This window comes from Phragmites australis, chromosome 11, assembly GCF_958298935.1.
Source record: "Phragmites australis chromosome 11, lpPhrAust1.1, whole genome shotgun sequence".
Classification (NCBI taxonomy): Eukaryota; Viridiplantae; Streptophyta; class Magnoliopsida; order Poales; family Poaceae; genus Phragmites; species Phragmites australis.
In genome coordinates, this window is record NC_084931.1 from 22,814,321 (window position 1) to 22,836,131 (window position 21,811).

The 21,811-nt window shown below is 43.3% G+C and overlaps 1 protein-coding gene across 3 annotated transcripts; it reads right to left on the bottom strand.

Annotated features, from left to right (window-relative positions):
• Window positions 1–2,850: 2,850 nt before the first annotated feature.
• LOC133884212 (pyruvate, phosphate dikinase 2) lies at window positions 2,851–21,515 on the bottom strand. Of its 3 annotated transcripts, none has more exons than XM_062323559.1 (21): window positions 21,301–21,515; window positions 20,970–21,201; window positions 12,343–12,399; window positions 12,020–12,253; window positions 11,795–11,932; window positions 8,480–8,642; window positions 8,155–8,390; window positions 7,848–7,976; window positions 7,462–7,641; window positions 6,713–6,850; window positions 6,278–6,442; window positions 5,992–6,153; window positions 5,731–5,820; window positions 5,423–5,561; window positions 4,778–4,955; window positions 4,448–4,577; window positions 4,047–4,175; window positions 3,671–3,808; window positions 3,410–3,487; window positions 3,240–3,331; window positions 2,851–3,146 (listed from the first exon to the last, which is right to left on the bottom strand). In XM_062323559.1, exons 1-21 carry the CDS (start codon window positions 21,498–21,500, stop codon window positions 3,104–3,106), a joined length of 3,051 nt encoding a protein of 1,016 aa, XP_062179543.1. In that variant the 5' UTR covers window positions 21,501–21,515; the 3' UTR covers window positions 2,851–3,103. The 3 variants fall into 3 exon arrangements, with proteins under 3 accessions (XP_062179543.1, XP_062179542.1, XP_062179544.1); XM_062323558.1 differs by having other exon boundaries at window positions 20,970–21,207; XM_062323560.1 differs by lacking the exons at window positions 11,795–11,932; window positions 12,020–12,253; window positions 12,343–12,399 and having other exon boundaries at window positions 20,970–21,207.
• Between the last annotated feature and the right edge of the window lie 296 nt (window positions 21,516–21,811).

Here is a 21,811-nt window from a genome sequence, read left to right on the forward strand (position 1 = left end):
ATTCTGTGATATCGATGGTATAAACATCACCCCTAGTCCATGTTGGAATAGCCACCTAGGCTATAGCTCCCAGATGACACCCGGTCACGGCCCTTGAGCCACCTAGGCCTTAAGTAGGTTGAGCCACCAAGGTAAGATCTCACTGCAAGCCTCTCTTCCGATCACTTGCAGTTATCTTCACTTCGAAGCTTGAGCTACCAAGGCAAGGGTCTATGTGTCCCTATATAAGAGTCTCGTCATCCCTCCACACCAAGTCGGAGGGTCAACAAGCTTGAGCCAGCAAGGCCCAAGGTGCCGGTGAGTCACTAAGACTCTAAGGTGCCGGCATACTACTTGGTACAAGCTAGGATCGTTCCTTGATCTCCTCTCTAGGCAGCAACATCTAGACACAACTCTCTCTAGGCCTATTAGCACTAATCACTCTCTAATCATGTGCTTAATTATCTTGGATGATCACTTTAAGCATTTTGGTGGCTTGAATGCCTTCTCAAGTGTATGTGAGCTTCTCTGCACTCCAACACCTTCAAATGACTGAGTGGAGGGGTATTTAGAGCCTTAACCCCACGAACTAGATGTTGCCCCCAACAGCTCAACTTTACTGTATATGATAGATGATCTGGTGTAAATAATATTGTACATACCGGACCATCCGGTGTGTACATCCTTCAAAAACTAACCGTTGGATCTCCACTCAAACCCACTGTGAACATCGAATGTCCTGACGTGTTCACCAGCTCCATCGTCGGACCATTCGATGTGTACACTGCTTCTGCTAACTAAGCCACTTTCTTCTCTACACAAAATACTCTGACGTGCATATTATCAATGCGTTGGACCATCCGACGTGTTGATCTTCACCCTTCAACACTTGCAACCTTCTCTGCAAGAAATACTCCGGTGTATTCAACTCTATATTGTCGGACCGTCCGACATGCTTCAGCTTTTTTCCCTATTGTCAAAAACACTCCAGCGTGTACTAGCTTCATGCGCCGGATCTTCCAGCTTGTACAGTTGTCATGAGCTAAAATGTTGCAGTGTGTACAATTTTCTCTGCGCTGAACCTTCCAGCGTGTACACTTTCTCTAGAATTTCTCCAATTTGATCAATCTTCATCCCGGCTTTAGTGGCTTCTTCATGTATTGTATCCATGAGACCTATTAAAGCATATACTTAATAAACATGTTAGTCTCATTGACTATGTTATTATTAATCACTAAAATCACATATATGCACTAAATATGGTCGCTACAATCTCCTCAAGGGCATGTTTGCTACACCCTGTTTTCACGTCGAGTGTATTTGTCACCATTTGCCTTCCTCCTGGACAGTATTTGGGAACAAAAGATAATTTCATTGATTCTATTTTGTTTCCTTGTGATAACAAATCACGGTATTAGTTACGATTCCAATTTGATGACACAAGGTAATCTTCATCGAGTTTGCTCTCTTTCCCTTTATTGTTCTCTTTCCAAACATATGGCCACCGAATTTGTGATCCTTCCTTCAGTCAAGCTCCAAAATATGGTAACGGTATCAAGCTATTGATGCTTGATTTTTTTTCCATGGAGACTGAATGCTAACCTCTTCTATATAATTGCACACGATCTCTCATTCATCCGCCAAGACAATCCTTCATTGTTGGGGCAATTTGCTAGGTATCATCATAAAAATCATAAAAGTTAGAAAATACTATCGGTGTGAATGACATGTAGGTCCTAGGTCTATATGTCATCCTCATAGCCGATGATATTTTTCAATATAGGTATTTTTACGATAGTATCCACCTAATTTTGCCTTCATTGTTACCTAACACTCCAAGCAGCAAAATGATATAGTTTGCTACTCTTCTCTCACTGGATGATGCGATGAGCCAACCCATGATCGATAATCGATATCATTGATGTAGTGGCTTATGTTGGGCCTCTAGATCACACACTTTATCCCCACGAGATTAGGGAGATCGCTCTCAAGGACATCAGGTATATTTACTCTTCTTGAATCTTGATTAATTAATTCAGTTGGTGTAACACGTATTATTATTATTATTATTATTATTATTATTATTATTATTATTATTATTATTATTATTATGCTTTCGTAGTCGAATCGCATTCCTACATGTCTTCACCGACTTGAAGGACAGTAATCGTGGACTACTTATAACTGCCAGTATCTGCAACTATTTTCTCCTTGCCACCAAAGTGGTTGTGGACCTGGGACGTGTAAGCATAAGTTTAGCATATTTTTAAGTATTTCTTGGTGTTTCTATCTAATCTATGAGTAATTCTTATTATGAGTAACCACCTATAACCAGTTAAATTGGTGATAGGCTTGAATAACCATTTGAAGTTTGGTGACTTCTCCTCCTGTCACTTAATCAACTTGTTATTGTAGGCCATGCCCACTTCAATTTGTTACATATGGCTCCAATAAATTAGCGACAAGAAGTAAGAAAAACTGAAAAATGAATGTTAGTGGAAGGTTGTGTCTAACGTTCCTTCTGATGAGAAGTGTTGAAGATTCAGGGGGGGGGGGGGGGGACAGGCAATGTAGAATGTACATTGGTCGGTGCCAAGAGACAAGTTAGTCCCGATGCATTAGAGACTATCTTTTATGTTGTACTTTAGGTATTACTTAAGAGACTATACGTTGTACATTCCGTTAAGCACTGTGTATCAACAGGACCGAGAAATAGCATCTAGTGGATTGGTGCCAATACTATGCATGATTGCCTTCACATTTACCATCCATCTTGGGCAACAAATCTGGAAGATGCAAATGGAATCAAAATGCTTCACTTTCATTAGCAACTCAAACAAGAAACCAGACCAAAAGAAGGGATGCAAGCGCTTCAATTAACAGCACAGGTAATCGTCACTTTATTCGATTCCTCTTCGTCATCATCGCTGTTTGGTACTACATTACCATGGCAGTTCAAGGGAAATACAGAAAACCACCCATTAAGGCTTACATGCGCACACGCAAACTACATACAACAGCCTTTGTCAGGCAGCAGAGTTTCCACCGGTCCACGGCTCCGTATTATTATTCTTCACCAGATGCACCAACAGCAAGCGATCCGGTTGCCGATGAGGAGGCGCCCTCAGACGACCACCTGAGCTGCAGCTAGCCTAGCAATCGGAACCCTGCAAAAGAGGATTCAACAATTGTGCAATGGTTAACACGGCTGAGAGGTTTAGACTTTAAGATTTCGATCATCAGTTCATCACTTAACCAACCTGAACGGGGAGCAAGAAACATAATCCAGCCCGGTCTTTGCGAAGAAAGCAACTGATGAAGGCTCTCCACCATGTTCACCACAGATGCCCACCTGTTTACAGGCAACAGCAAACAATGAACACTTTGATTTATAAGAACACGAGGCAATGTCCACAGGTCCAAGACTAACCTTCAAGTTAGGCCTAGCTTTGCGGCCCCTCTCTGTAGCAAGCTTAATCAGCTCGCCCACTCCTCTCTGATCAAGCACCTGATATGTTGATAAGCATTCAATAGGCGAGTTACTAGGTAGAATTTGACAGGAGCATGCATGTACATCAAAACCAGGAGGACATGAAAAAAGCCTAAAAGAAACGAGATTCTCACATTTGTAAATGATGGAAATACAGGTACCACCTAAAATTAAAGGGCGAGGGAGTTGCTACAATTTTACCTCAAAGGGGTCATGTTGGAGGATACCCTGAGCCAGATAGATGGGGAGAAACTTTCCCACATCATCCCTGCTGTAACCAAACGTCATCTGTGTGAGGTCGTTCGTTCCAAAAGAGAAGAATTCAGCCTGCTCTGCTATCTGTCAGGTTGTGAAACCAAAATGACAATGTCAGATTTTAAATTAGAGGATAAATGTACAGATAAACTTATTATTTGCAGTTGGAATACTCATATCGTCATTCACTATTTAAATGTTTTAGGGTAACTCTGAAGGTTCTATTACTAAACAATTCTTGTAAAATACGGTCTGCAAGCTAAATCGAAATAGCCATATTTTAAGAATTTCTGAAATAAGGGAGCTATCAGCTGTTTCCTACCTCATCAGCCACTAAAGCTGCCCTGGGAATTTCAATCATAGTTCCAACTTTGTAGCCAATGGTTTTTCCCATATCGGTGAAAATTTTGTTAGCAATTTGACGGATAAGAGTCACTTGATGCCCCAATTCCTGGAAAAGCCAAGATGTCAGTTGTCTGAAGGAAAAATGAAGCGACTGCAATAAATTTAAAATATCAAGAAAATGAATTTGGTGGAAGGAAAATTGGCTGTAGGTGATCTTGATGTTTCCACAAATGTGTTGTATGATTCCTAAGAATCTTAATTGTATGTGTACAGAAATTTGTTGCTTATGCAATTGTTTCATCAAATGGATTTTGTTATTTTAAACTGCATGAACTGCACAGATACCATGCACGTAAATAAGGAAATAAAGCTGCATGCCTGAGGTGTTCCAACAAGAGGAACCATTATCTCTGGAAGCACTTGAACACCCTGGTTGGTCATCGCTATAGCAGCTTCAAAGATGGCACGGGCTTGCATTTCTGTTAACTCAGGATACGATATACCAAGCCTGAAATTTTTCAGTTCCAACATTAGTCAAGGTAAAATGAATATATTTGATTCTTCAATATTTCGCAGACAAGACAAGCTACTAAACATCCCATCAAGAAAAGCTGTTATAAAAGAACAGAGATAACAGAAGAGCAAATGGACCAGGGAGGGGAGGGGGGGAACTGATTTAAAACTGAGTAGCATAGCACAAAAACCAACCTGCATCCACGGAAACCAAGCATTGGATTTACTTCTGAAAGCTTTTCAATTCTTGCAAGGGCATCCTCCTGATTGGATCCAGTTTCAGAACATAACTCGCGCACAATATCCTCGATATTTCCTTCTGGAAGGAACTCATGAAGTGGAGGGTCCAGGAGTCGAATAGTTACTGGAAGCCCTGAAATGCAAATATGGAGATGTTCCAACCAGTCCTGCATTATCTTCTCAAAAAAAAAAAAAAACAGTCCTGCATTGCAAATACATAGTCTGGAACTAACTACAATTTATGTTGGATGGATCACTGATCCATTCTAGTAATTTATTTTGATATCTGTTTCCATGAAAATCTGTTCCATATACTACTTGCTATAAAGAAAGGACAAATCATACCAGAACTGTATGCTGCTAACTAACATAATTGATGCCAAATAATATGCTACAGTTATTGACACAATTGGCAATTCTTCTTAAAGTGTTATGCATCCTAATCTAGCAAATTTATCTAACTTTTCTGCTTGCACTTAATAGTCAATATTTGATTATTTAAGAAAGTTGCTCACACTTGTTTACTTCAGTGGAACGCTGTAGTGATCCAGTTTTTGTAAGACAAAGCATGCACATGAATACGTAGTGATTATTACATACCATCCATAGCACGGAATATGCCTTCAAAGTCAGACCTCTGATAAGGCAAAAGACGATCTAGTGCCTTCTGCCTCAGTTCAACAGTGGGAGCCATAATCATCTGCCTCACGGCCTTAATCCTCTCATCTGAAGCAAAGAACTGACAAAGTACAGAAAAATAGAACATGAAATTATTTTCCTTGTCTAGAACATGATACTTGCATCCTAAAATGTACCTTTAACTGTAAAGTCAACAAAGGAATTCAGGTAAGATTCTCAAGTATCCTAGCCAGAAAATATTGAACAGCAACTAAGTACTAAATGCATACCATGTGTTCCGTTCGGCATAGTCCAATTCCTTCTGCCCCATTGTTTCGTGCTGCCAACGCGTCCTCAGGGGTATCTGCGTTAGCCATAACCTGGGACATGTAACATATACACAATAAGCGTTTTTTATGGAACCTTGTTTAATGGGGATGACTTAGCTTTGACATGACTGAACAAATAAAACCATAACCCTTTTTTAGTTGATTTCAACTTCAAACAATCCATGTCCATGTTGTGACTAATTCATTATTTCTAAGGTTTACCTTCAGCTGCCTAGCTTCATCCACCCAGGACATGAAAGTTCCCAAATCACCACTAAGGGCTGGCGGGGAAAGTGCCTGCTTGCCAAGGATCACTTCACCAGTTGATCCATTCAGTGATAGCCACTCACCTTCATGCAGCACATTGTCTCCGATCACTACTACCTGTATGTATAGACATAGCAGAATAAGCAATCATCTACGATCTTGCTATGAACTTTCAGGCGGCATGCCATCTTCTGTCTAACGAAGCATTTGTTGATTATGTGCAAGCATCAAATCCAATCACCTTCTCGGTATCATTTACGCGGATGCCTGAGCATCCTGAGACACAACATTTTCCCCACCCACGTGCTACAACAGCAGCATGAGAGGTCATACCACCTCTTGCTGTAAGAATTCCAACAGCTGCATGCATGCCACCAACGTCCTCTGGGCTGGTCTCTGTTCTCACCTATATATTCACAAAGGGCAAAGAAATTCTCATGGTGAAAGAACTAAAGCAACACAATATGGAGCCTGCTATATGCATTTTGAATAAAGCTGCTGCGATAAGTGGGATGTTTCGCCTGTAAGCAACTATCCTAACATTAACAGGAAACAGATAAAACTTGCCGTGACAATTGACAAAGCTTTTGCTATGAAGCGCAAGTCCAACACAAAATTACATGAAAATTACAGAAGATATTTTCCCTTAAAAATGGGGGATGAAAAGCACATGTACCAGAATAGCAGATTTCCCTTGGGCATGCCATGCTTCAGCATCCTCAGCAGTAAATACAATTTGACCAACAGCAGCCCCAGGTGATGCTGGTAAGCCCGTGGCAATAACTCTATCTTTGTACACTGATGGGTTCTCGAACTGGTTTTCATAAGATAAGAGTAAAACAATGGTGTCATACATCGTCACTAATCAGTTGCGAACTGAACTCAGGTAAGGCATGTTGAGTCCTATTTGAGAAACCAGCGAGCAAAGAAAGGCTAAAACAAGAGTTGCAAGCATCAACACTTTTGTGCTTAAGTATGGCATTTGTTGGTATAAAAGTTTATCATGTATCAAATAAAATTAGATAAAATTTACACGATTTTCTTCTGTCGAAAAATCATTCTCAACAATATGCGATGCTCAGAAATCAGAATTTGTACATATGAAAAATATAACTTATAGATCATAAATGGAATGGATGATGAGAGAGCTGCAGTCCAAGCCCAATAAAGAAAAAAAACATGTACAACTGGCTTCATTCTCGGCATTAGTTATAGGTCAGAAATACAGACATATAACTGTTTCTTCTTAATTACAAATGTATAATCAGACCAGTGATTTGGTTCTTCTGTGACATCAATGAACCATTCACAATTTATGCTAAATAAAGAGATGACATTTTGATTTTGCGATAACAGAGATGTTAAGAAATTGTATTCATGTATTTAAATGCTTCAGTTTATATGCCATTCAGGGTTATCTATTACCTGAGGATGGAGAAGCTGGTCCAGGTGGCCTGGTTCTACCATCTTAATTGCTGCACGGCGCTCAACAAGACCCTCATTAACCATCTCCACAGCAATCTTTACAGCGCCTTTGCCTGTACGTTTTCCTGTTCTGCACTGTAACATCCACAGTCTGTTTTCCTGAACAGTAAATTCAATATCCTGCATCATATATGAAAAGGCAAGTCAGTCTGAGATCATAGCCAATTGCAGTAATATAGGCCCAATCCAGTATATAGAACACATTTGGAGCAACATAAGGATTCAAGTGCACTTGTATGTGCAAGTTATTGAGAGATCGCTGTAATAATGGTTTAATAATAAAAGGATGGTGCAGTATTATGGGTGAAAATGCAATAACAAGGTACCATCATGTCTTTGTAGTGGCTCTCCAGGATTTTGCAGTTCTCAACAAGCTCATCATAAGCCTCCGGCATGTGGTCCCTCATGGCATCAAGATCTTCCGGGGTTCTGATTCCGGCAACCACATCCTCACCCTGAATAAGAAACACACTTGCATAATGCAAATTCATGAATTCACTGCACGTTTATCATAGCTTGTGTAATGTAATTTGACCAAACAGGAGAACATACAGCTCATGTGGTATTCGTATATGCATAGCATAACAGCTAAGATTCAGAATAAAAAGAGGAGCAACATGAACCAATTCGGACCTGCGCATTCACAAGGAACTCGCCATAAAGCTTCTTCTCTCCAGTGCTAGGATTCCTCGTGAAGAGCACACCAGTACCAGAAGTGTTCCCCATGTTGCCAAACACCATGCACTGCACGTTTACAGCAGTGCCTTTCAGACCAGTGATCTGGTTAATGCTTCTGTACTTCTTTGCTCTCGAGCTGTCCCACGAGTCAAACACAGCCAACACCGCTAACTCAAGTTGCTTCCTCGGATCTACAAGGAAACAAGGTAACATATCACAAACAGCTTTAGTTTCAAGATACTGTTTTTCTATGACTTCGAATAGAACTCTATGGGCATACCTGAGGGAAACTGTTCCCCTTTAGCTTCGACGTACACATCCTTGTACTGACCCACTAGCTCTTTGAGGTCAGTCGCAGACAGGTCAGTGTCATTCTTCACTCCCTTGGCTGCCTTCATGGCTTCAAGCTTCTCATCGAACAGTGCATGGGGAATGTCCATAACCTGGTAAAGATAGACCCTCCTAAGAAACACTTATCTTGGTACAAGTACAAATAAAATCTGAACCCAGATTTTTTATAAACAGGGCCCCCTGTAGTGAGTAATGCATATCACAATATCAAATTTTGAGATAAATTCAATCGTTATTCAATTAAGTTTTTCTTTTTTTTCAAATATGATTCAACTAAGTTGCTGTTTGATTCGGGTATTGTAACGTAAACAGATTGCAGAGGGGTAACCCATACCATTATGGGTGTTTGTTTCAACCTGGTCGTGACCCGTTACTGCATAATGGGATCCCAACCTGCTCAGAATCGATTCCCCCCTGGTCGGTAATGCATCGCGATATCGCTCCTCAGTATCGACTCATCGCCACTCCCTCGCCGCGCGAGCTACTCCACCGATGTCGACCAACCACCCGACGCTCCAAGGTGCTGCACAGTGGACTTCCCCGTCGATTCCCCGACCGATCTTGCCATCTCCCCCGCGTCGTTCGAGCCTACGTTCACGCCCGCCTTTCTTCCTCAATGCCGACCATCATGCTGCATCGCCAACGGATCCGCCGCTCCTTTGCCACCGGATCTGTGCTGGAAGAGGAGGGGTTCGCTCCTCTTTCTCTCGCTTAGATCTCCTCTCCCTCGGTTTGTGGTGGGTTCACTCGGGTTGGAGATGAGCTAGAGCAGAGGATTCACTGGCGAGGTCGAAGAGGAGGTGGCCAGGTTTAAGGAAGAGAAATCTCGGGTGCGGGCTCTCCAGTGGGGAATATACAAGATCCAGCAGAGGAGATTAGCATAGGAGATCTAGCAAACGAGATCCAATTGGAAGATCAGCAGAGGGGGCCTCTGCAAAGCTCCTTCGAGATCTGGCACAGCTAGGATGGCTCGGACATGGTGGGCTTTGTGGTGGCTCGTGCACATGCCTTCTTCCTCGCGGCCGGCAACCCAAGTCCATTAATGATGGCATGGTGAGCCCCTTCATCAATTCCTCACGGGTGCAGCGTGTACACGACCCAGCTCAGCCGATCGGCCCTGTGCTCCCCCTCACTTCCTTTGTAGGTTGCCAGTGAGCTCGTCTTCTCCGCGTCTGGGTGCCATCGCGAAGAGTTGCCGCCCATAGAAATCGCCGACGACACTTCGACCACTGTAGACTGGTCCACCTACCTCAAATATATCCCCATGTCACGCTAGTGCTACTACTACCCTCTTCCAACCAAGCCATCACCAGAATCGCTGCCAGCGAGCCCTCTAGTGCTGCCCTCGCTGCTCCCCTGTTTGGTGTTGACCATGGTTAGCGATTTTGACCAGTCATTACCGTTTGCATTACCATGTCAAACCAAACAATACAAGAAATCAGTGATCCCACCACCAATCCCCCTATAACCTAATATCATTACCGTTTGCATTAACACTTATGAAACCAAACAACACCTAAGTTCTATTCTGCACAAAGTAGCGAGTAACAAATTTAACAATCCGTAGAATAAGCTTTCCCGGTTCTAAAGATTCGCCCTTTGGTCTTGCCACTTCTTTTACCAGGGCGTCGTGGCCAAGATAATCGGAACCGATCTAACCATTGGGTTTGAGGTGCAGCCTCTATAAAGGGCACAGGTGTGGACGGTGGCCTCATCCACGACCGTGCCAGCGTCACCTGCTGCTGGCCCGTAGCCTCGGCGTTTGGCGGTGGAGTCGTGGGTGGGCGTTTTGTTGGACATCATTGAGAGAGAGAGAGAGAGAGAGAGAGAGAGAGAGAGAGAGAGAGAGAGAGAGGAGGTTGCTCGAGGGCTGAGGCGTTGAGCGGTCCAGCCCGTGTTGGATGGTTCTAACTCTTAGGCGTGAAAACGAGATGGATATTTTCCGTCCATCCGATCAACCGAAGGCTTGTAAAGTAAATATATAACGTAAAAATAGATATCCAGCACTATCGTGTTCAACTCTGGATCTTAAAAAGAAAAGATAGGATACAAAATGATTGGCATCCATTTAAAATATCCGAATATTAGGTGTTAACAGAAAGCCTATTAAGATTTCATTTAAAAATATGATAATATATAGGTAGATTGTCACACATTCGTAAACAGATAATACTGAATTCTTTTGTTTTCACATCTCAGTAATCACTCTCTATATGCTCACTTTGATTGTACCCTTATATTATTTAATGTATTGTGTAGTGATGCAAATAAAATAAAAAATTTCTATCTAACTAACTAAAAGCTTATGCCACTGTTCGTTCTAACTCCAACTCTAAAAAAGAAATATAGAATAACATATAGAATAAAAAAATAATTATCCGACACTATCTGTATCTGACTCCGAAAAAAATATAAAATATATAGATAAACGATATCCGTTCGTATCCAATCCGATTGCTTCATTTTCAACTCCGTGGACCGACCGGTTCGAGGTGAGATGGCTAGGTGGCACCCGTGATTGACGTGCGACCGGCCGGTGCTGAGTCACTTGAGTGAGGCGAGGCGACGGCCACAACCCGACACCGGCCACAAAGTTGTTCTGTTCGGACTTCTTCAGAGGAGGCCGATATCGCAGATGTCATGAAGTGTGTTGGAGCTAAACTGAGTAGACATTTCCCCTCGGCCCCCAACGGACTAGTTTAATTGTTTCATGGAATTAAACGTGATGTATATAGTCCAAGCAAGAAGCTCTCTTCTCTCTTGTTTCATGTCGTCTTCTATGCCGAGTGAGAGAGGTTCAAGCTCTGCAGGCAAAGACAGACGTCGCTTTTATCGGTCCTTCAATCCGATAAAACAAGTTTAGCCCCCCAATATGCCGTGCAGGTCTCATGCTAGTTCGTATGAGTTATATACGAGCTTAAACACCGACAACGACCTCTATGCTCATTTGGTACTGGAACATGGAAGTTCCTATAATCTAGGCGTCTGATTTTTGCCTTCTCTTCAGGCGACGAATATAAGCCCCACGATCTTCATCCCACAATTGTCCCTATTTCTTCTTCCTCCAGAGCAACGAACGTGCGTGGTCACCCACACGGCAGCGAACCATAGATGGATCGACCGATGCACGCAAAACTAAGCAGCCTACCTAATAGCTAGCTAGTCGGACAAGTAAGCGAGTCGTAACAAGAAACGAGCTGCTGAGTCAGTGTTAGTACTGATCGGTCAGATTAAGATTACTCACGACGTTGCCGAACATGTCGAGGAACCGGCGGTAGGAGTCGTAGGCGAAGCGGTCGCCGCTCTTGGCCGCCAGCCCCGCCGCCACCTCGTCGTTCAGACCCAGGTTGAGCACCGTGTCCATCATCCCCGGCATCGACACCTGCAAGGATCACGCGACGACCGAGCGTGAGACGGACGGACGGCTCTCGGACGACCTCGCGAAAAAAAACCAACCAATGTAACGCACCGCAGCGCCGGAGCGGACGGAGAGGAGGAGCGGCCGCTGCGGGTCGCCGAGGCGCGCGCCCATGTACTCCTCCACCCACTGCAGGCCGTCCAGGGTCTCGCCCCAAAGCCCCGCCGGCAGTGTCCTCCCCGCCGCCTGGTACTGCTGGCACGCCTCCGTCGACACGGTGAACCCCGGCGGCACCGAGAGCCCGATGCTCGCCATCTCCGCCAGGTTCGCGCCCTTCCCGCCCAGCTGGATACACACACGCATCATTGGTCGATCACCATAGTAGTGCGCAGAACACGAATGCACATGAACGATCAGTGTTGGTCTCTACTCACCAGCTCCTTCATGGCCTTGTTGCCCTCGCTCTTGCCCTTGCCGAAGTGGAACACCCTCTGCGCGAGAAAACATTGAGCGGGAGCCATTAGTGCAAAGACCAGCGATCGACTAGACTGATCAGTGACAAGTAGAGATCGAGCAGCTGGCGAGTGGTGATCAAGCAGAGCCGGCCTGGCCTCTATTTATAGCAGCTGTGGTAGGGCCTCCGTGAGTGACGTGGCGCACCGATGTGACCTCACCTGCCGAGATACATCACCGCACGAATGGCGCATGTGGGGGGAGGATCAGCCCGGGAAGGGGCCGGGTGGGTGACAGGGCGAGCTCAACTGTGTGCAAGCGATCGATGCGAATAAACTTGCAAGTCTCTAACGCTTTCGTGAAACTAGGGTGAGCGTGAGCCCCTCGCAAATAAGAAAAGCGAAACATGTACGCACCGTCTCAAGCCACAAAAGTGCACTCCCCGACTAACTAGAGCAGAGACAGACGTTGTCCATGTCGAACTGAGGTTGAGGCTGTTCATCCCCTACGTCCTCAATTTCGTGGCGGCTCTTCACTAGTTTTTGTGTTTCTCGATAACGATTTGTCCTAATATACGCTTCTTTAAAACAACATGCTACCAACTTACGTGACAAAGAGGTGCGATATGGGAGCAATGCTCCGCCGATCAAATTGTGTTGTAGTGGTGTGGCAGCAAGACTCTGCTGGGCTAAGTTGTGATGGTATGGGAGCAGAGCTCCGCCGATCAAGTTGCGAGGAAGATAATCGTTTGGTTGATTAGCGAACAAGTTAAGTTAGATTGGATTTCTATTTGTCTGATTGTGCCTTTCGGTGTCGACGTCTGTTTCGAGTTGAGATCGTATTATCGTATCAGAGTTATTTGTTAGTTTTTTTTTAAACCGTGCAGTTACGAGGTTTCCAAGCTCAATTTTCTTTATAAACTAAGCTAATTATCTTCTTATATTAAAAAAATCGACATGGCTCTTACTATCCTTTCGGTAAAAAAAGAGCATACACCACCGTCACCGATTGTTCCACAGTGATCTAAATTTGGTTCATGGCCCAAAGTCCTGACCTGTAAAACATCTATGCCGGTATACATGCAGGGTAGCAGATCACCCTTTCTGTTTCACTGATCAAGGAAAAGCTGGTGCACCCTGCTTACGTGGAGTGTTTTAGCTTGTTGTGACTTGTGAGCGATACCCCAGCCAACATTGTACTTCGCTGCTACTCACATTTGTTTTCGATGCACCGGGTGATGCATCCAAATTCCAAAAGCACTGCTACCAGTCTGTTTTGTATATCTTTTTTAAACAGACTACAAGCTGTTTATATCCACTGTTCTTCCCTCGCACATAGTTTACTGTTGGATGATTGAGAACCCAAACAGAGCAGAAGGAAATGACAATGGGAAAAGATGGTCAGAAGATTTGCCTTGTTAGGAATACACTTTTTTTTTCTTCCCTGACTCCTACGAAAAAATGAACTACTACGAAAATTGAATCATTTGAATTTCTCGCGCTCTAAATACGCCATGAAAAATTTCTCGCTTAATTTTGAGCGACCTTGCAAGAGCCAGTTTAAGTTGCCAATTGCCACCAGCTAGGTCGAGATGTGAACACACATATCCTTCAAGTTCACCGGTATGATAAGGCCGGAGTCTGACTCTGGAGCACACGGCCGCAGGTAATGCCTACGCAACGGATTGCGATGTCCGTCGTGGCAGGATGAGCACTCGTTGCGTGCGCGTTGGACGACGGGTTCGCAGCTCAGCTACACGTCCCTGATCTCATCGAGGATATGACTATCCTTGGCGTCTTGTCCGATCATTTCGTGATTGTTACGTCACTTTGGTTACAATTGGACAACTGTATATGAGAAGCAATCCTCTAGTCAATTTCCCTATCCATTATTTTAAGAGATTCGGCTCAATTTACATCCATTCAAACAACATTTGGCAAGTTAGAACTCGGAAAATAGCATAGGCTCGACTAGCTTGGGACATCTAATTGCTGGAGAAATTCGGAAAGATCATTTTTACCATCCTTGGGAGGTACTAAGAATTATAACTAGAAAAATACCAATTTTCAGTATCTCCCAAGGTATAACTTGAACATCCCAACAACCGTGAAAAGACTCGTTCAGAAATCACACAAGGCTGCGTACTTTGAGGAGGTTCCTATACGGTGACATAAAAGTACGCTCTGAATATAGCCAACAAACGGACTCCCCCTCCCCATGCTAAAAAAATGGGAACACAGACCTGCGAACACAAAGATAATCGTGGAAACGATACGGCGAGGTAGTGCTGAGTGTGTTGCATTGAGCAATTGAGTTTCTGATTTCGAAATTTGGATTGATGTGGACATCAGTAGCGGATCTAGTTTAAAAATATAGGTAAGATAGAATTAATTGTTTAACTATAAATCAATGTCGCCGAGGATAAAAAATACGGTGTTGAGTGAGATCTCACCGTTAAAAAGTTAGAACTGTCACCTAACTCGCTGTCGATCCGCCTATGGGTGTGGTGCATTGCAGTGCTCTGGCTGGCTTGACACGCCGCCGCCGGGCCGCGGTCACGCTGCGACAACCATCCGGACAGGGCGGCACGCTCCGCAAACCTGCGGGCGCGCGGCTTTCTCAGCCTGGTTTTCCGCTCCTCGCCCCGTCACGGCGTCCGCGCGAGGAGCGCGGACCGTGCGTGCAGGCGCGGAGAGGGGAGCAGGCGCCGACGGCTGTTTGCCGCGCCATGCGCACGCGCGCCTGCACGAGTGCGAGCCGCTCCGTGCGGAACGTTTAGCCATGGCGCGACATGGTAAAAGCTATGCTGCACGTCCATGTGTAGCATCAAAAAGTAATTGGACCAACTAAGAAGAGTAGAATCTAATTTGAATTTGAACAAAATCCTAATGGCTTATACTTAAACCGCCTGGAGGTCTTAAGTTGGTGGCAGTGCCCATGTCCATCACTTCAAAAGTCAGAAACTGAATCGAAGTTGTCCAGAATCGGTTAGGAAAGGTGTTCAGTTCAGCGAAGAGCGGTACGCCGTTTGAAGCTTCCAACAGATGAATGAAGTAGACGGTTGTTACATTTGTCAAGAAAAACTGCGTGTTTTCGTTGAAAACTACAAAACTAGATCTTTGCGAAATCTTGGAAGAATTATGTGCAAAACGTGTCCCATGTTTCAATTAAATGAGAAACTCAAGGTGAACATCCTGGTTGGAGAAAAAAAATAGCACAAAATAATATTAGGATCTTTCTATTTGTCTGTTGACTGATTTCTCAACCCCAAATTTATCCGCGACCTCAACCTCAGTGGATTTGCATTGCCACTTTATATGACAAGTTCGTCCTTTCTACCGTTGTATGCTTCAGCTTCACTAATGCATAATCTGGGTTCTTTAGGCAAAGTGCAGAATTATGCTAGGCAGCAAAGCTTCTTAAATCTCTCAAACTATCCGATATCAGTTTATCCAGATGATTCGTGGAACTTGATTTTTTTAATTACCTATGGATGTGTACTTAAATGCAACAAGAGGAGGGGAAAAAAAAAGCTCCACTGGCTCCAAAAAAGTTCTACTAGATCATTAGCCAGCACAATTGCGTCTTGTAGTCTAGTAGTCCACTGGTATTGAGATTTATATACTTTATTACAACTCAATATTTCACCGGCACACTATCTCAATAGAGTTGTTTTTTTAACTCTACAATTAAGTATTGATAACATGTACTGGTTGTGGATTAGCTGCAATTAGGAACCAGCAAAATTCGGCTATACATTTGTCTCATTTTAACAATTTTTAGCATATTTTTCCTTTCCTAAGTAAGCCTTTAACCTCACATCATTTGCAGACCCATTAAATTAAGGGCTACGTTTTTCTCTATTTTTTGTGTCACTGCACATCATTTTTTTAAGGGTATTTGCGGGCCATTGTGAGTTCACCACTTTGCTCGCATGCCGTCTCAAACTCTCTAATTATATGTATGACAGTGGAAGCCACTGGCATCCACGTGGACTTTGTGTGTGTGCCGCTGGCTAGTGGCATACAAACAAATGCAAGTGTCATTAACACAAATAACAAGTTTGGGATGACACGTAAGCAAAGTGGCGAACACACTATAGCATACATATAAACATCCCTTTTTAAAATGGAAAAATTATAAAAAAAAACCACCTGCAAACCAGTGAAGTTTTCATAAACTTGCCTATAAGTCATTTGTTACAGTTTCACACCTGCAAATTTTATTTGTTTTCAAATTCCTCCTTATCTACATTGATCGTCTACGTAACACTTGCATAGACCTCCTATGTGGTCTACCGACTCCATAATGTCTCATCATTGTCCATTGTGGCACATGGTGGAGCATTGAGCTAGGTAACAAGCCTTATAATTCTTCCGCTTCAAGTATCATTACTACATATTGATATGAAGGTCTTGAGATTGTGTGTGATCATGGGTATCTTACAAAGACTCAGGGGATGGGCCACGTTACATAAAAGGGAAGACATGGTTGAGCCGTTGATTAGAGATCTATACAAGCACCACGTAAATGGTCAACACAGTTAGAGGGGAATTTAAAAATATAAAGCAACTTGCAAATGTGAAAACATAATAAAATGGCTTGTAGGTGGGTTTATGAAACCCTCCTAACTTTCAAGTGAATTTTTGCAATTTTCCCTTTTTAAATATAACAGGTATGTGTCCACGTCCTATCAGGTGTGAAGTTGAAGTATACACTTTGGCACCTAACAATTCATCTAGTCACATAATTTCAGATGGGCCTCCCCAACTGGTAATTTTTGCTCAAAATATTTTATCAGTTTCAATTATCATGTACTATTTGTGCATAGCTTTTAACATATGTCAAAATCAACAAGATTGATGGGCCTCATGATCTCATCTCATGCACATACTTAAAGTTGGAAGATGCAATCCCTGGGAGACAAACATTGGACAAAATTCAGATAAGACAACCGCAGAAAACTTATGAAGACCTCTCAGCATCTTTGTCTGCCTGTAGCTAATGTTGCTAATCACGCCTCTACCACTTGATGCCAGGATTAGCCCCTGACTATTCTCCGTAGAATCTGTGGGGAAGTGGAACACTCTTGTTTTGCATGCAAGATGCGACGGTTTGTTCGCAGCAAACATAAGCACATGATGCATCAGTACCCAAATGCACAAACAAGAGTATAAACTGCGGTTCCCATGCATTCTATTAGGAAGGGCTTGGCACTGAAAAACGGAATGAGCTCTGCTGCAGTCTGCAGCTCCTATTGCAACTGCAACATAGCAGTGTAAGCAACCTCATCCCTCCTTTTTTTTTAGAGTAAATTTCATAAACTTATAAATATTTATATATTTGTAACCTAAAACTACAACTTCTGATATCTATTTCACAAAACTATAACTATTCATACCTTTTATAACGTAAAACTATATTTTTTTTTACCTGATCCTACACATCAGTCACATATTACTTGTTTTTCCCATTATGCTAAAAATTTGTGGCTTATGGGCAGGACTAGGCAAAAAAATTATAATTTTATGTTAATAAGACCACAAGTAGATATAGTTTTGTGAAATAGACCTTAAAAATTGTAGTTTTACATTACAAAGTACAAATAATTGTATGTTTATAAGATTTACTCTTTTTAAAATCTATTTGCGTAGATCATATGCTGCTATATTGCAAGATGTGTCTCCAAGATTGAGTTAAACATCTTGGCATACGAAACTCTCAGCATGCAAGATTGAATTTGACACATATGGAGCTTTCGAGATGCGTGAATTAACATGAATGCATTATTGTTACTGTAAAAGATGATCAATTGACTCTGGTAAAACTGTCAATTCTACTTTGTCTCCCTGTCCGCATCTCATCAGTACGCACGAAGGAAGGAAGAAAGAAAATGCGCCGTATAACATGTCCCTACGTGGCTTAGCCGCTTGATCGAGTCAAGTGAAATGTACCTCTCCATGCATTGCATTGCTGCACAAAGTAAAGACCCGTGATTTCTTGGACGTAGCCGTATAGGAAAGGCACTTTGGGTACTTTTTTTTACTTGCGCCATCTCAGCAATTGGCCACTTGCCGGATGGCCGAGCTAGCCTACCGGCATTATCAAATTGCTAGCTAGGCTGCCAAAATGCATCTGGCCCCTGTCTATCCGCGGATTCCATGCCCGATTCCTTTCACATTCCTGATGCATGTACTAAACCATGGAGAAAATTCTTGCGTGGGCAGCGTTGTGTGGCGTCTGATATTCTCTGGTTTTGGTGAAACCATGGGCTTGACGAACGATCCAGAGTGCAGAGGCTGCGTGCCTAGATGGCTCTGTGCAGTGCAGGGGGAAAGTGTGCAACTATCTTATGCAAGGTGAGCACAACCACTACCGAAATAAATGGAGTCGCTCTATACTGATAGAAAGATACAGCAGTTTGTCTTGCTCCAAAGATTCCAAATGATGGAATAGACCTGTGAGCCTATTGAACTAGGAGTAACAAGATCACCACCAAGATCATTGATTTCTTTTTTATTTTCTGTATTTCTCATCTTTGATTATTACTACTGCTGAGCTGAATGTCATCTACAAGCTGATAAACCATGCTCACATAACAAGTATATCAATGGGAGACAAAAATGACGAGGAGTAAATTTTGTAAGAACTCGCTGTTTTTGTCAGAATTATCACGTCGTCGCTCTTTTAGGCTATAGTTTTAGAAAATCACACTTTAATATGTATTTTTTTCCATGAAACCACACTTTTTAAACATTGCCTTCATTTTTCATCCAATAATTTCTTTCACAATAGGCAAGGTTCCAACAGGCCTCCTAGTAGGCTAGACCGACGGGTCAGCCTCACAAGCCAATATATATTTTTTTTGTTTGACATAGCTAAAACTTATGAGTTTTTGCTGAAAAATAATTTTTTTCTAAAAGCTTCATGGCTTATACTAAAAGTTGTTGGTTTCTAAGAAAATTTTTGCAGTTCTTAGCATATCAGTTTTTTTTTAAAAAAAAATCTCTCTTAGCTAGCTTATTAATTTTTAGTGTATTTCATCAGAAACTATCTTTTCAGCTTTTCAAAAAGCTGTAATAAGCCAGCCTATTTAATTTAGCTTATAGCTTCTGAGAAGCAGAAGTTAGTAATTAACTGTGCCAAACAAGATATTTGTTTGCTTACATGTAGGTGGTTGAAACGCCAAATAAGACCATGATTGAGTGGTAAGGAGCAGCCGAATGGATACTTCTATCACATACCATATTGTATTCACAATGTTCCACTCATCCCTACCTTGTCATTCAATCTTTCTCTTATTTGTTGTGTCAACTATCTCGGTGTCAGCAAATGGAAAACAAGACAAGTTTGTGAGACCGACGACGACAAGTGGGCTTGATTTCTTGGATATGACTTTAATGCTTGAAATTGTGGTTTTGTGACATGTTTCCTAAAAGAAAATTATAGTTTTGTGATAATTTTACTAAACTAATGTTTGGTTTTGTGAAATTCACTATAGCAAAACACTTGTTACAGGCTATAGATAGGTTATGACCTATGCACGGGGCATGTGCACATCCATATCGGCAAGCAGTTGGTTCAAGTATTAAGACCCAGTTTCGAGTAGAAAAAGGTTATTATTCTCAGGAGAACGGAATACCTTTTCAATTAAAATACGTGAAAATTTTCAGTAAAAATTCTAACATTCAAAATAGGCCCTGTGTTATGGACCGACCATACACATTGGTTCCTTTGTTGGCGCACTCATGAAGTCACCATGATAACTATTGATTCAAGTCATTTGCACTGAGCCATTTGTAGTCATGTTATTTCACTGTATAAAATATAAGTTAGTTTTCGCGTCGTCTCTTTCCTCTATCCTCTCCTCTCATTTACTAAAATTTAAATAATTTTATCACTTTTGCTATTCATTCTCATCTTCTAGTTTCTCCGCTTTGTTACCCGTTACAGATATAAGACCTGTTTTATTAATAAAAATAAATGAAGAAATTGGTAGGGAAATTAGCAGATAATCTTATTATTTTTTTAGATCTCAATTAAAATTAAACTACGATATCACTTCCGACATATTCGTTCAGCGATACTTTCATTCCGCATCCACATCTTTATATATTGAGAGTTTACGATTAATATTACCGTGTTCAATATTTATATTTTTATTATAAGGTATAGACACTTAGCTAAGTATTGGCTGAGTTGTGACTGTGAGCCTACAGCGGTTTGTTCGGTCCGGCGCTCCGATGGATATAGATCGAACTGAAGATACACGCACAACTCAGGCACAAGAGATCACGCTCTAGTGGAACTGTCCCCAAACGAGTCAAAGCTAAACGGAACTGCCGAACCACCTCTTGTTAGGATAGCGGAGTCACGGAGATACCACTCTAGTATCTACACAACAGGTTCAAAGACTAGTGGCATCTATACACATGCGAGGACGTCTTAGCGGGAAAACGTGTGCTCACTGCTCACGCTCGGTGCAGGGGCTGAGATTCACCCGTGTGTGTGACGGTACCTGTGCATGTATGCGTGTATTTGTAGCGGTCCATGAGTCGACTGCTCGAAGCCAAATCGCTTCCTCGAATTGTTAGAGTTGCACGGTTACCTTTTTCGTCGTCGGTATCGGCGGCGCGGCGTCGGCGACTGCCTTGGCGGGCGAGCAATGCTGTCCCCGTTGTACCGAGCCGGATCCCGATCGAATCACGCTCAGTTTGGCGTGCCTGGCTCTTGGCGCGGCGACCGATCGGCGACCGGAGGCCGCGTCCCTGCTCCTCCTGCCATTCGAGCCCGGCCTCTGCAGGCAGATGGCCTTGGAAACTGACGGCATCCTTAGCCTCCTACACCTTGTTACGAGCCAATTCATGTCAAGATATCAGCTCCGCTGCATGATCATGGAGAAGAGAGAGAGAAGAAAAACGAACTGATTACGAGCTTACCTGATCGACCGGAGCCTTGGCCGGCGGCTTCCGACGAAGCGGGACGACTGTCCAATAGGATAGGTTGTGTGGCGGGAGCGCGCGAGCGAGGTGAGATCGCGGAAACAGAGAGACGAAACGGGTGAAATCCGGCGCGCGGAATATACTGTCGAGCGTGGCGCCGCGCCACGCGGCGCAACGGTGGTCACATGCGCTCCCATCGCAGCGGCTGCTCACCTTATCCCGGCGGGCCCCGCCCGCCCGCGTCTCGCTTGTGGCTCCGCACGCCGAGGCTCCCGGCTCCAGGGGATTCCCGAACCCCGGTTCCGGCGCGCGAGTGGCTTCCAAGAATGTTCTTGTGGTACGCGTAGTACGCCATGTGGGCCTTGTATTGTTGGTCACCACTCACCAACTGTGCGGCGAAGCAACCCAGCCCGTCGCAACCCGAGCCGAGCGCAGCAGCTACTGGGCTGGCTTCGCCGCGGCCGCGGCTGCGTACCGGGCGAGAGAGGCCACGCACTACCGGCATGGG

Bases quoted from the DNA above. Each gene is read 5' to 3' on its own strand.
- LOC133884212 (XM_062323558.1), bottom strand. From the start codon at position 21,500: ATGGGAGCGCATGTGACCACCGTTGCGCCGCGTGGCGCGGCGCCACGC. The intron at 8,643-11,794 runs GTGAGTAATCTT...TATCTTTACCAG, and splicing joins TCGACATGTTCGGCAACGTC to GTTATGGACATTCCCCATGC. The intron at 3,488-3,670 runs GTAAAATTGTAG...TCAACATATCAG, and splicing joins TCCAACATGACCCCTTTGAG to GTGCTTGATCAGAGAGGAGT.